The sequence below is a fragment of the Coccinella septempunctata genome, chromosome 3 (genome assembly GCF_907165205.1).
Source record: "Coccinella septempunctata chromosome 3, icCocSept1.1, whole genome shotgun sequence".
NCBI lineage: Eukaryota > Metazoa > Arthropoda > Insecta > Coleoptera > Coccinellidae > Coccinella > Coccinella septempunctata.
The window spans coordinates 5376589-5392016 of NC_058191.1; the positions used below are offsets into that span (position 1 = coordinate 5376589).

Sequence of the window (15428 nt, forward strand, 5' to 3'; positions counted from 1 at the left end):
GTAATAGGTATTGATACGCTTATATCGGAAGAAGCAGGGAATTCACAAAGAAAACAGAATAAATGTAAAATCATTATGGAATGTTCGAAGTAAACCTCAAATCGAGAAACTCGATAATAAAAATAATAATATTTATTCCCAATCAAATCAACAATTACAATATATTGACTTTATGTGTGGGAAGGAATAAAAAAAAAACAGATAATTTGAGCACTTATCCAATTAAAACATTCTCAGATAAAATTTTGTCAGAGTGAAGATGGCAGCACGTATTCTTTTTTGAAAAGGATTAGGCCTTCATACAGGAAGGAGCTTTTGCAAACGAAACAGATGAAAATAGATTTCTTCCTACACGTCAATTTTTTATTCAAGGGGGACAACTTTTGAAAATATATTCACGCTTCAATCCCTAGCGTTACAACCCCGACCCCTAAATTTCGAAAAAAAAGTATGGGATCATTCGAAGGGCTATTTGATTCTGAGTTCAGCATAATTTTTTTTCATTAAATCCGTTGGTTTTCTAGATTCAAATTATGTACAGCCCTGATCATTTCGTTAAAAATGCTGTTTAATACCATATTTGTGAAGCCCAAGAGGAAAATTCGGGATTTACTAGATTCGGGATTTACTAGAACGTGTCAAATAATATAAGGGGAGATACCTTAGACCCTGTACAGTACCTCTACCAAAAATAAGATATGTATATAGGGGGAATTGTCTAGGAAAGCCTGTCAGAATAGTAAAAAAAGAACTATCATTGTACATACTCGAGCGTGTCAGATTAAGATATATGTGGTTAATTACATGTTGGAAAGTATATATTCTATTAATAATATAATATAATATAATATAAACCTGACGAAAATGTGTGGGAGGGCGCAAAATTTGCAGAAAAAAAACGTCACGTGCACATTCTCGAGCGCGGTAGCTTTTTTTCAATTTGAAGGTAATGACTCAAGAATAACGGAAAAAATATAATCTGACAGTTTCAGCAAGCCCAAAAAATAAGAATTGGCCACAAGGGTCACAAAAATCAGTTTTTTTCAATTTTCTCCTCTCATAGGCTTCAAATTGTTTTCGCATTCATTATAAAAGTTGTAGAGCATAACATTTTCTACAAATTTTGTCCGCAGCATTTTTTTCTACGTTTGAACATTTTTGAGATATATGTCGATGTTCATTAGACTGGGTTTCTACGTTAACCTTGGCCTTTCGCATGTTTGACTAAGCTCCTCGCACTCATCACCCTCTAGCTCTAAAACAGCTAAGAGTATCTAAAATTGCTTCAGACAAATGTTGTATAGAATTTTATTATCAACAACTTTCAAAATGAATACAAAAACATTTTCATATTTTCCTCTGAGAAAAGGAAAAAAATCTGAACTAATTCCGATTAATGCTGTGAATAATCTAATGTGTGTCTTCTTTGACGTCCTGAAATGCATATCCTCTACGGAGAGTAACAAGTTGAGCCATGTTCCCAGATAAATTGATTATTCGTCAAACTTACCCTGGTTTCATGTCCACTCTGCCGAAGTGAATTAGGGCGCTGAAATCAGCTACCAGCACTTTCTTGATTAAGTCAAATTCACCCATGGAAACTCCTCCTGTCGTAATCAAAATATCATTGCGAGAAAAAGCCTTATACAGTGCGGCTTTCACCGAGTTAGGACTGAAACATAAAAAGAAATTGCTACGTCATGAACTACAGTATTCAGATCAAATAAAAACAAATTTACTCTCAGAATGCACGAAACTGGCAAATTCATAAATACTGAAACAAATATTGCCCATTAGTATCGACGTACACAAAAATGAATATACGAGGATGTATTGATATCTACTTAGCTTAGACCAGTTGCATGCATAAAAAAAAGATTGCGTTACCACAGCAACGAACAATAACTCATTATTAGAAGTGTCAGTGTAAAGTTTGAGGTCGAAAAAATAAACCAGAATTACGAAATAAATTTAAAAAAAGATGTCCACCGAAATTGTGAAAATCGAAAAATTGGAGTATCGAGCCATCATCAAGTACCTGTATTTAAAAGGGTTAAGAGGTAAGCAGATTTACGAAGATATGCTTAATACCCTTAATGATAAATGTCCTTCGCATGTGACCGTGAAAAATTGGACTGAAAGCTTCAAAAGAGGTGAATTTTTCTGTGTCAGTCCCCGAAAATATCGATGCAGTTCATGACATGATTTTATCAGACCGTCGAATTGGGCTAAAAGGGATATCTGAAAAACTGAATATTTCATACGAACGCGTTCATCATATAGTTCACGTCAATTTGGACATGAGAAAAATTACTGCAACATGGATCTCCAAATGTTTGAATGTTGACCAAAAGCGTGCAAGGGTAGAAGCATCGCGTTCGATCTGTGCTCGATTTGAAAACGATGTAGAGTTCTTAAACCAAATTGTTACTATGGATGAGACTTGGTTACATTTCTACGATCCAGAAACAACGCAACAATCGATGGAATGGCGACGGTCTGGTTCTCCAAGACCTAGGAAGTTTCGTGTCCAAACATCTGCTAGAAAAGTTCTTGCTTCAGTTTTTTGGGATTGCCATGGCGTACCTAATCATGATTGATTTTTTGAATAAGGGTAGAACAATACCCGGAGATTACTATTTGATATTACTGACCACTCTACAGGATAAAATTAAAGAGAAAAGACGCAGACAAAAGGTGTTTTGTTTTTGTAGGACAACGCCCCTATGCACACAAATGTCATGTTGCCATGCAAAAATTTGTGATTTAGTGTTTGAATTACTAGAACACCATCCTTATTCACCAGATTTGGCTCCATCTGACTATCATCTCTTTCCTCAACTGAAAAAAAGTTTAAAAGGCCGTAAATTTTCTTCCAACGAGGAGGTAATAAAAGCTGAGGAGGTCTGGTTTTGCAGAGCAAGAAGAAACAATTTTTTTGAAAGGTCTAGAGACTTTGCAGGTTCGCTGTAATAAATATATCCAATTAAAAGGAGAATATGTTGAGTAATAAAATATTTTGACATTGAAATTTTTGTTGGTTCTATTGTAGGATAAGAATTTTTCAATATATCCTTGTATAGGTATACAAATCCAAAAACACGAATTATATGAAACATATAAAGTCACAATAGTAAAATGCGACCATTATTGACGAGGATTCTTGTTACCATTGTGACCTCTGTTCAATATATTTCTTGTTTTTAGATATTCATACTTACATATTTATTTCCGTGTACGTAGATCCTAACAATGGATGTATGTTACTCAGTATTCAGGACTTTGCCAGTTTCATACATTCTGAAGTTTAATCTTTTTGATATATTCATTTTTGTGTTCGTCTTTTTCATTAACGGCAGTTTGTGATATTATTCATGACTTTGTCCGATTTACGCATTCCTGGTTTGAAATTTTTCATATTTATACATTTATTATTATTATTATTATTATTTATTTAAATAAGAGTAGAGGAATACACCTATAAACTCACATAAAAACTAAGTTTAAATTGAACTCCTGAAAATGAACTTAACATATGATTGAAAACAAAGAGAAAAAAAAAATATAGAAACACCGTCATCTCGACGAGGTCACCCATCTGTCAAAGCTGTTCTTGAATCCATTCACTGAAGACGATTCTACGACGGTTTCAGGCAAGGAGTTCCAAACATTGAACACTCGGTTTGACAGAAACATTTGCCTCTGGGTAGTCCTGAATTTTTCCTTCGCGAGCTTAAATCCATGGCCCCGTAAATTGTTCGTGTTCATACGGTACATATTCATAATATCCGGACCAAAGTGACCATGGACCGCTCTGTAGGAGAACATTAAGTCGCCTCTCGCACGTCGTTGTTCAAATGTGGGCATATCGAGCACTCTCAACCTTGTTGCGTAGTCAGGTCTCCTAACACCGTAGGGAATTCTGGTGCACCATCTCTGAACAGACTCCAACCCATCCACCTCGCCTCGCAAAGAAGTCCACCAAGCCGGACCAGCATACTCCATTATCGGCCGAATATAAGATTTATAAATCATGCCCCAGGAGACAACATCAGTGTTTGGGAATGCCTTGCTGAAGAGGTAGATCATCTGTCTGGCCTTTGTTGATACTGACGCGATGTGGTCCGACCAGCTCAAATCTTCCGCTATAGTCACACCGAGATCCAAGTGGCGAGTCACTGTGCCAAGTCTTACCCCATCGATGTAATAGGGGGCCCGAGGGTTGTTCTTTGCTATGTGCATAACACAGCATTTGCTCAAATTCAGGGGCATCATCCACCTCTGGCACCAACTGCTTAGATTATCGAGATCCTGCTGAATTAACCGTGAATTGATTGAGCGATTGAAAATCTTCGTGTCATCAGCGAAAAGTGCACATTTAGATCTAATTGATGCAGGTAAATCGGCTGTATATAAAATAAAAAGAAGTGGGCCCAGAACCGAGCCTTGTGGGACACCACTCTTAACAGTTTTCGCGGACGTAGACAGATCACCACCAACTCGTACACGAAATGACCTATCCGACAAAAAAGATCGGAACCACTCCAGTAGTCTCCCCCGGATCCCCATGTGTTCCAACTTATGCAGAAGACGCCGATGAGGGACTCTGTCAAAGGCCTTCGCGAAGTCGAGATACACCACATCCATTGGAATGCCCATGTCAAGTGCCCTACTCCAGTCATCAATACAAGTGAGCAAGTTAGTGAGTGTTGACCTCCGGGGCAGAAAACCATGTTGCTCCTTGGGGATTAAGTTATTTTGTGATGCAAACTCAAGTACCAGGTCGCTAATTATTTTCTCCAGTACTTTGGAAACTGTCGACAGGAGGCTTATTGGGCGGTAATTGCAAGCTGACAGTTTGTCCCCACCCTTGAAGATAGGTGTTATCAAAGCAGATGACCAAGGCTTGGGAATACTGGATGTCGATAGAGATCTTCTAAATATAATGCACAAAGGCTCGGATAAGGCTTGTGCGCAACGTCGAAGTATCGATGTGGATATCCCATCAGGACCAGGTGACGAACCTTCCCTACAATTAGAAAGATTTCTTTCCACCATGTTTCTAGTGATGGTTATGTCATCTAAGCAAGATGTTGTTCGGGCGGTATGCATCGAGGGGACAGCGCCCTGAGGTTCATCCACAAATGCCGATGAGAAATGACTCGCTAGAATATCAGCCGATTCGGCCGGTGACGCACTTATCCTAGTGTTAGTTCATGTCAGACTTGGGCTGAGCGGAATGCCCATAATATAGGACCAACAATGTTCATTCAGTGGGCAAATTGTAACATCGGGTTTACTCTGTCAAATGAAATAACCACCTATCATTTATCGATTGCATTATCACTGGATTAGCCGGTGTATTGTTGATGATAATACCATATTGCATACCGTATTTCCTTTGTTTATATAAAAATTTCAGAGTAGACAAATGCTGAAGCAAGTCCTGATGCCGTGAAAAGTCAATTTATAGAGATTTCAGATCAGGAAAATGCTTTCATAATCCATTCAAAAATTTTATCATTGATTTTCATCAGAAAAATGAAATACCACACAACTTACTCGTCTCTTGCTATGCCACAATCAAATGCTTCGTAGGAATGTTGCTGCAACAAATTTATGATCGCTAGTTTATTACTGTCTCGAATCTGACCAGGTGCTACGGTGTCCTTGTGAGAAATCAGCTCATTTCCAGTCGATAAAACGCCAATGGAGCTACGCCTATAAACACAAGATGGAGTCAATCAATTTGATTAGCACTTATTGAACTCGATTACCGCATACAATCGAATCGTTTAAGCGTTATATTAATTTTATCAAAGCTTGGGGGATGAAGGTAAATCTGATTCAGTCTGTTTCAGAACCAGATTTCGTCAATTGTTAGTATGAATAAAGATGAAGGAAGAGGAAGAGAAATGAACATAATTGAGAGAAGAATGGTTTCAATACCAATTATTTTCAGTAACTCACCTGAATACCTTCACCTTAGAGTGGCCAACTGTGGCTAACACTCCAATATGTCCTGCTGAGATGACATCCATTTTATTCAGGACTTTCGAATTCGCAGCAATATCGCTTCCAACTTCTCTGCGAATCAAGAATGTTTATTAGTAGATAATAATAATAATAATGGTTCTGTATAGCCCTGAATCCTTTGTCTCATAGATTGAATTTTAGGGACTACGGATTTGCCATCAAGAGCGGCAGTAGAACTATGATGAAACTGAATCTCCTTTATATGGACGATTTGAAACTCTTCGCATCTACTAAGAACCAAGTGCAACGGATGCTCAAAATGGTGAAAGGATTCTCGGAAGATATCAAATCGAAGTTTGGTCTGGAAAAATATCGGGTGTAATTTGATTGCCGATAACGCCTTATCAAATCCGACATCGATAAGCTGTCGGTACATTGAACATAACGAGAGCAAAATAGAAGATGGTACATTCAATGGAAGGAGACACATATAAGTATCTAGGCATAAAACAGGCAAGAAAAATCAATCAGAACCAGATGAAGAAAGAATTAACGGAGGAGTTCATCAGGAGATTAAGAAGGATAAGGAGAACTGGTCTTAACAGCAAGAACCTGATCAAAGCGATAAATAACTACGCTTGCTCAGCACTGAGCTTCTCATTCGGTATAATCTCTTGGACCACAACGGATTTAGCAGCTTTACGGAGAAAAATGAGGACGATGCTGACAAAACATAATAAAAATCACCCCAAAAGCTGAATAGAACGACAGAAATGCCACGACACCTTGGCGGTAGAGGAATTGTTGACTTGTCCAACCGCATGTCCCAGGAAATTGAAGGACTTCGAAAATATTTCCTGTACAAGGCTGCTTCGTCAGTACTCCATCGAGTAGTTTTAGTTTCTGATAGTTCTACTCCGTTGAAGCTACAACAGGACCACTTGAAAACTGTCGAACACTCTACAGAAAGCAAAATGCAGAAACTGATTGGCAAACCTTTGAATGGAAGGCACCAGAAAGAGGTCAATCATGATTACGTCGACATATCTGCGTCGAACTACTGGTTGACTTTCAGAAGGTTGTTTCTCGAGACAGAGGGCTTCATCCTCGCCATTCAGGACCAGGTGATTCCGACAAAGAACTGCATGAAATATATGGCCAAGGATGCCTCAGTGAAGGACGATAGCTTTCGTTATGGCTGTGCGACATATGAAACTGTACAGCACATCACTGGAGGATGTCAGAAGTTCACAGGCACGGAGTACAAAAATAGACAGGATGCTGTTGCCAAGATTCTTCACCAAGAATTGGCAATAAAATACCAACTTCTAACGTCAAGAAAGAAAAAGGTTCTCCATTACAATTACCATCCGGATGCTATATTGGAAAATGATCATCGCAAGCTCTACGGGGATCGCACGCTCCTCACAGACCAGAAAATAACCCACAATAGACCAGACCTCATAATGCTCAATAAGGATGAGGACAGAGCACTATTAATCGACGTGGCGATTCCAAATGATAACAATCTTCTACATAGGCACACCGAAAAAATTTCAAAAAACAGATATTTAGAGGAGCAAACCAGGAGACAGTGGAAGCTGAAAGATATAAAGACCATCCCTATTGCCATATCATCTAAAGGCCTGATACCGAAGGAACTATCAGAAAACTTGAGGAAACTTCAGTTGGACGAAAATATCTATAGAGTCATGCAGAGGGCGGTACTGCTGGGAACGGCGAGAACTGTACGCAAGTACATGGGGAATGCAGAGGAACACCGCCTGCTCCGACAGGAAGTCCGGGTGGAGCAGGAATCCAACCGACGGCAGGGAGCCGAGGAACGGCTCGAACCCAACCACCACCACGAGCCCTGGAAGGTGCTCCAACAGATCCTTATCCTTTTCATATCTGAGATGAGCGAATGTTCCTCTGGAGAAGAGTGTAAAAGCAGCAAAGCTAAAGTCATTTTCAGTATTTGAGGGGTTCAGAGCTGAAGTAAACCAAGTCCATTCAGCCTAGTTTTGAGATGAATGGCTTAGAAGTTGTTTATCACCAATTAATTCAAAAGTGACTTCTTTAGATTTTGAAAGGTTAGAATGTAAGCATATGCTTACATAAGAATAATAATAAATAAAGAAGTCACTTTTGAATTAATTGGTGATACACAACTTCGAAGCCATTCATCTTAAAACAAGGCTGAATGGATTTGGTTCACTTCAGCTCTGAACCCCTCATTTATAATAATTATAAATAATGATGACAAATTAACCCCCACAATGAAATGATGCCATTGAAAACTCTGAAAGAATGCCGGTATTCCTAATACAGGGCACAACATACTTGTTACCTAAACACCAAAGGAATACCAAAAAGGAAGACCAAACCAAACAGCAACCAATCACCTGGAATAACATCGTCGCCACGCAACAGAAGGGATGCACCAAATAAAGCAGAGGATGAAAAGATCAACTAATAATAGATTCAGTTATTAGCAATCAAGCGTTCTCTAAGAAAAGGTATCTTCACGCTTCGTACATAGACTACAAAAAGGCATTCGATTCCATACCCCATGAATGGCTCTTGATGATCTTGAGGATTAATAAGGAAGATCCCAATATTGGTAACTTCCAGGAAAACGCCATGTCAACCTGGCGCACTAATCTACATATGAAAACAGCAGAAGGCCCTATCATCTACTCCAATAAGGTGCGGAATTTTCCAAGGAGATTCGCTGAGCCTTCTGTGGTTCTGCATGGTCCTGAATCCCTTGTCTCATAGATCGAATTCTACGGACTACGGATTTGCCATCAAGTGCGGCAGTAGAAATATGATGAAGCTCCTTCACATGGACGATTTGAAACTCTTTGCATCTACTCAAAACCAAGTGCAACAGATGCTGAAAATTGAAGATGAATCCTCCGAGGACATAAAAATGAAGTATGGATTGGAAAAATGTCGTCGGTAATAGTAGACGGTACATCCAAACTAAAGGATAATTGACATCCTAGTAAGTCTAGAAAGTCACAAAAAAGATCTTCTATAATTTCTGAATGTAGTTTCAATCACAGAAATCGAATATATAAATAGGTAATAATAAATATAAATACCTTTGAAAAGAAGAGATATTCAAATTCAGAGCATATTATTAATCAGCACTCAGAATATATAATGTTTCCGATTGCATCACCCAAGACTTCATAATGGCAATTAATGACATAGCACATAAACACTCAAACCGCATTGATTTTTGCATGTTTTTACCTGATATCCTGTCCAACCGATGGCGTAACTAGAATATTAATTTTCGCTTCTTCGTTACCATCGGCAGTTACCTCAATAATTTGGGTATCCTCAACTTGAACAACAGCATCAGTACCATCTGGTAAAGGAGCTCCAGTACTCACTCTGATTGCCTCATCATAATTCAAAGATTTATTTTCGGGCTAGAAGTGAAGAGATGTCATAATATTTATGGAACAAGCGGTAGGTATTTACGAGGTATGGCAATTGCTCACAGTTCTTACAGCAAAAACTGTAATATTTTATCCATAGTGGATGATGTTTTTTCAGTTATGAGAAACACATTTCAGATCGGAACGTGAGTGATATCACAAGTACGATCACGCCTGCTCACGACACATCTTGCGTTGCTCACGCACGCTCACTCAAGAAACTTAATGAAAAGGAGTCACGTGATTCACGCGTGGGTCATGATCCAATTCAAAATTAAAGAAGACCTTAGGAAACAAGTAGTTGTTGAAGAGTTTAAAGCCTCATAAATATGTTGAGGTATTATCTTCCTTATTCGTATCTAAAAATTTTTTCAATCAAATGCCGCCAAATCTACAAGGTTAGGCATCTGGTTCTATCTATTTTTCATAGTGCTTTGTGGAAATAATAAGTTGTTGTTGACAATTGTAGTGATACATTCCTATATGTCGATAGTTGCAGTTTAATTTGTCATGGAGAAATTTCCGATTAATCAACGAATTAATATCGTGAAACAATTCATATTAAGTAATTCAGTTGTGCAAGTGCAAAGAAATTTTCCTCGCGAATTTAATGTGGAAAGACACGGAAGAATTCCAACACGCCGAACCATAATGAGGTGATAGGAGATTTTGATATTAGAGGAAATGTTGCAATTGTTGCATTAAATTTTCGTGGAGGTTCACATACAGCTGTGATAAGAAGTCCGAATCGATCTGCATCTGCATGCACTTGCGTTGCACATTTCCAACAGGAAAATTGCGAAGAATTCTGCATTCAGATTTGCACTTCCGCCCATGCAAAATCCAGGTTGTTCAAAAGTTAAAAGAAGCAGACAAACCACTTCGTGTTGCTTTCTGTAGACAATTTTTACAAATTTTAGAATATTATGAAAACCAGCTAATCAAGGAAGCCATTGAAGGATGTTATTCTTAAAACATAAATTGGACATATTAATATTGTTATTTTTCATAAATTTGCTTCAATAAAATGTTTTTTGCTCTTATAACACATTTTTGAAAATAGCTGACACCAAATGCCTAACCCAGTACATTGAAATTTTCATAGCGAGTTTCAAATCAGCTGCACGTTATTACTAATTCATGTAAAAAATAAGATGATTTTTGGCATAAATGTGTTATGATACGCAGCGGAAATTCCCATCTTGAGGTGTTCAAATTTGAACCCAATACGTTGACAGTTCGGTAGGCATCTGTAATTCTGGTAGCAACGCTGCCAAAAGCATACGGGCGAAAGTGGAAAAGAGCCAATAAATGTCGCTTTTAAGGAAACAGATTAGGGCAGAGAGTTGAGCTTCTATATATAGGTTATCTATTATATATGATTATATATCTTCATCAATGTAAATGATTCGGGTTTTTGAACGAAGGACTGCCATTTAGTGGTGAGGTTTATAATATTCTGTAGAATTACATACAAAAGAATTTGTTATTGTTTCTTCTAATGTGCAGCAAGAATGATTTCTTGGAGTCATATTCAACTTTTTATCCATTTTCCTTCTTGATAAAATAGAATCAGAATATTTCACATACATTGCTGATAAGGAAATTGAAAAATTCGATCACACAAACGAACTCTATTCCCAAGAGAAGTGTGGTGCATTCGATGGAAATCCTATTGACCAATTTGTGAGGAGTATCTGCTGAACGCATTCTTCCAGACGGATGATCCGTTGTTCTGGAAACTAACTCGAACTTTCTGGATGGAAAATGCGACATTGCTCTTTACTGCCTTGCCCGTGAAAGTTCAATTCAGGAGATGGAGATTCGAATAACGCTATGGATGTGAATGAAAAGTTACGGAAAGATTTGGGGGAACACTTTTTGATTATCTTCCTGTTTACATAGAGGGCCTGTTCAATTTCATTTGTCAGTTTCCTGGTTTCCAAGGAAAACATAAAAAGTACCATCTTTAGGCCCGTTTGCACCAATACCCCTTAAAACGAGTACATAACTAAGTGTCGTTCAAATTTAATGGACGCTTAATTTTATTCCCAGTTGCACGACTGTGGCTTAACAGAATCTTAAGTAAGAGGCCCTTAAGTTTTTATATCTAGTTATATTTCTATTTTTTATTTTGGTCGAACTTCATTCTAGTCCAATAAAGCTATTTCATTGGTTGGCCGGTTGCCGATGATCGTTGTCATTTCATTAACCTAACTTAATTGTCCTGTCAGTCAGTTTCAAGTAAATTATTATATTAATATCAAAGAGTAAGAACTTTTTGTTGTTGTATTAGTATTATTATTGATAATGATAAGGATTGTCAAATAAAGGGTAGGTACCTAAGTTTATATGTATAAGTACAACACTTTCCTCGTAAGGTCTTGTGTGAATTTGTTTCATTATTGTTGAAGAGGAACGTGAAGAAAATGTCCTTATTGTCTTTGTTAGTACGAATACGATGAATGATTACCAAGCAAGTGGTGGTAATCTACAAAGGGCACTCAACTTCTCAACAGAAGAAAAGACTTTGTTGCTAACTGTAGTATGATTTGTGACACAAAATTGAAAATTAAAAGACTGATGGCATAACAATAAAAGTAAAAGAAAAGGCTTGATATTCAATAATGAATTCATTCAATTTTAAAAATCCATCAAAAAAAGTTCTGGAGCCAGTTCAACAAATTATTCTAGGTTATAATCCAGTCCTCAAATATTAAAGTGGTCATTACAGGAGCGCTTGAATTTAAGGTTAGCTTTAGCCATTTAAATGTCAATTAACAGTTGGTGCAACGTAATTTAAGTCAAGAGTTCATTTTGAGGGACACTCAACACTAGGTATGTTTGGTGCAAACGGGTCTTAGAGGGCTGTATTCAAGCAGGGGCTGCTAAAAAAAGGATTTTCACTGATGCAGAGCGTTATCCTTTGTCTTCATGTTTTTATCGATAAATAAATTTTTTTATTTTCACATATGAAGAGACACATTTTAAAACCCATTGATGTTTTGAAACGTTTTACTTTTCGTAATCAGTAACGAAAAGTAAAATATTTCGTAACTGAGGATGAAACGATACTTGCTTCCATACCAACGAAGTAAAAAATATATATTTCTGTTAATAGACGATTTAAAAGGAATCTGAGAGAGACGCTTGTACAGACGTTTTTGGTACTTCAATTCATACTTGAATTCAAATAGTCATATTCTAATAAGAATTAGAAAAAACATTGTGGGAAACACCATTTTTCGCAATTCGCCTTCTTTTGCGCAACTCGTTTTTTCACTACGCAGAAACGAGCTCATTATGATAAATAATGCTTTCACCAACTGGTTGCACAAATACCTATTCCAACTCTGACAACTCTATAGTCGAGTCTAGTTCAAAATGAGTCAGGAAAGGGACAGCAGACTTTGTTTACAGACCGAACGACTGTACGTTTTGAAAAACGCAAAAAAAATATTATTTGGTCACGCCTTCAGTGGGTGCGACAGCAAGCCAGTCTTTTTCAGGCAGGGAAAAATAAAGTATTATACATAAAGACATTTGAAAAAAGCTCACACCTACAGAACACTCTATTTTGATGTACCCCAACGCCACGGCTGATAAAGTTACTGAGGCACACAATACATTGCTGCCGTCTACTCAGGTGCCAGCACCAAGAGACTGAATAACATTCGGCTGCCACTCTTTGAGAAGGTCCTCTCCAAAAGCCAACTTTAACCTTCCTTCCTTCATCCCTTACTCCCCAGTTTAAGTTCCACTCCTACTGCTGAAGCACCCCGCTGGCGTGGATACTCAGGGGGTGCAGAACGCACTTTGGAGTGGCGAAAAACTTCCTTCATCCCTTACTTCCCAGTTTAAGTTCCACTCCTACTGCCGAAGCACCCCGCTGGCGTGGATACACTGGGGGTGCAGAACGCACATTGAAGTGGCGAAAAACTTCCTCCATCCCTTACTTCCCAGTTTAAGTTCCTCTCCTACTGCTGAAGCACCCCGCTGGCGTGGATACGCAGGGGGTGCAGAACGCACTTTGGAGTGGCTAATCCACCTTCCTCCCTCGTTTGTCCGACGCTCACCGCTGCTGTTATATGGATATGGACGTCACAGTCACGTCAGTTCCTTCTTTTGGGTTGAGTTGGGAAAAATATCCTTATTTTGGCTGACCACTTGAAAGATTTGAATCTTTGCAGTCTATTTTTATTTCCTCGTTTGAAAATGATCGGAATTCCGAAGTTATTCTTCGACATCATAACAAAGTTCTGAAATATAATGCAGGTTCTGAAATCCAACCATCTTCTGAAATCCAGCCATCTTCTGATAACTCAGTGCAGGGGCGTATATAGGAGAGGGCTAGCTATATAGGAGACTAGGCGCAAAATTATCCTTTGAATCTCAATCCCAATTAAAAAAAATGATCTAACCTAACCATTCGATGGGGTAAGCCTCTCGCCCCCCCCGAAAATATTAGCTATATACGCCACTGACTCAGTGGACAAACCCTCGGTTTTGCGGGGTCCCTAAGGATCGGGGGCCCCGTATCATTGACACGGCTGATACCGCGGTAGCTACGCCCCTGCATGTAGGTCAAACATACCGTACAACGCGCGAAGATAATGATGGAACACTAGGTCTGAAAATCTAGTTAGATTTTTTTTTACGGTTTGATAGGCTAAACTGGATCATTTTCTAATAACATAATAACCTCTGCATGTCTCTGTAATTTCATGAAAGTAGTTAAAAAGTGTATTTTGTTTTTATATGTCATTATGGTTTCTATATTCTTACCTTGTCACCAGCTACGATGCACGCCCGTACTTTCCTTGGGCCAGATCCAGCTTTTGCTCGCACGGCATATCCATCCTTCATGGAAGCTCTGAAAGGAGGGACGGGATCCTTTGCGTGAACATCTTCAGCCAGAACCCTATTCAAGGAGTTCTCAATACGAATCACCTCTGAATCGGTGGTCCGTCCACACTCATGAAAAATAATCTCTAATGCTTCGACCACCTTCTTCATCACGTACGGAGATTCCCTGTCTCTGCAAGCTGCTCTGCCTACTTTTACCTAGAATTAGGAGTTCTCATAAAGTATGCGGTAATGTCAGGTTATAGTCCAAGAGCTAGAGATAAAATTCGGCAAGATTTTTGTAATGGGGCTCATAACTATGAGGGAGTTAATTAGTCAGAATATTCCTTTAATATGATAAATGTGAAAAACCGTGAGTTTTTTTATTCAATTTGTTTGTATGTTTGTCTTTCCATAACACCGGAACCAGAGCTTCGAAGTTGATGGGAATTTCATTAAAGAGTTGAGATAATAGCTATAGATATAGAACACATACCTTGCTGGGCTCGCCAAAGCCTCCAACATCTCCTGCTGTGATATACCTGTGAGTCGTAACAACACTTTCGATGTCGTCATTGATCAGAGCGACGGCGTGAGGAATGGCGTTCAAAACAAATTGGAAACACTCCTTAGATCCCTTAGAACTTCCTGGCAGATTGATAATCAACGTCTTCATTTTTATCCCACAGACAGCCCGTGATAGCATCGCCATTTCTGTTACTGAGTAACTTTTATTCATCATCACTTGGGACATACCGGGTAGTTCTTTATCGATGACCGCTCTGGTAGCTTCCGGTGTAACATCTCTTGGCGAACATCCAGTACCGCCGGTGGTTAAGACTACGTTGCATCCTTTTAAAGACCAAGAGAGAAGTGTTTCTTCAATTTGTTTCTGATCGTCTGGTATGACATCCTGAAATAGGATCTTGGAATTTATGAAGCACTGTTCGACTTCTTGACATAAGCCCGGTCCTGAGAGGTCTTGGCTTGTTCCGTTGGAGCAGGAATCGCTAACTGCAAGCAGAAATTATGATTCAGAGTAGCCTTGCAAGTTCTGAATCTTTTATGGAGAAATCAACCCACAACATCGAATCACATAAATCAGATATGAAAACTATTATTTCGATGGGAGCCTATCTACCATAGAATCCG

At 38.6% G+C, this 15428-nt stretch overlaps 2 protein-coding genes across 3 annotated transcripts in view; both read right to left on the reverse strand.

The window, feature by feature from the left end:
• Positions 1-15428, reverse strand: part of LOC123310476 (gephyrin-like) — a 39651-nt gene that overhangs the window by 4995 nt on the left and 19228 nt on the right. Inside the window, exons 3-8 of the mRNA XM_044893946.1 lie at positions 14773-15290; positions 14217-14495; positions 9241-9422; positions 5971-6087; positions 5563-5721; positions 1511-1672 (exon numbers count right to left, since the gene is read on the reverse strand). Of these exons, the coding sequence (XP_044749881.1) occupies positions 1511-1672; positions 5563-5721; positions 5971-6087; positions 9241-9422; positions 14217-14495; positions 14773-15290 (1417 nt within the window). The remainder of the gene's footprint in view (positions 1-1510; positions 1673-5562; positions 5722-5970; positions 6088-9240; positions 9423-14216; positions 14496-14772; positions 15291-15428) is intronic.
• Positions 3553-5188, reverse strand: LOC123310477. Of its 2 annotated transcripts, none has more exons than XM_044893948.1 (2): positions 4386-5188; positions 3553-4311 (listed from the first exon to the last, which is right to left on the reverse strand). In XM_044893948.1, the coding sequence occupies exons 1-2, from the start codon at positions 4731-4733 to the stop codon at positions 3577-3579; spliced, it is 1083 nt and encodes a 360-aa protein (XP_044749883.1). In that variant the 5' UTR covers positions 4734-5188; the 3' UTR covers positions 3553-3576. The 2 variants fall into 2 exon arrangements, with proteins under 2 accessions (XP_044749883.1, XP_044749884.1); XM_044893949.1 differs by having other exon boundaries at positions 3553-4308; positions 4383-5188.

What these genes read in the sequence shown, in the direction of transcription:
- LOC123310477 (XM_044893948.1), bottom strand. Translation starts at nt 4,733, where the DNA reads ATGGTTTTCTGCCCCGGAGGTCAACACTCACTAACTTGCTCACTTGTA. An exon ending in CGATTTACCTGCATCAATTA is followed by an intron (nt 4,312 to 4,385) that starts GATCTAAATGTG and finishes TTAATTCAGCAG; the next exon opens with GATCTCGATAATCTAAGCAG.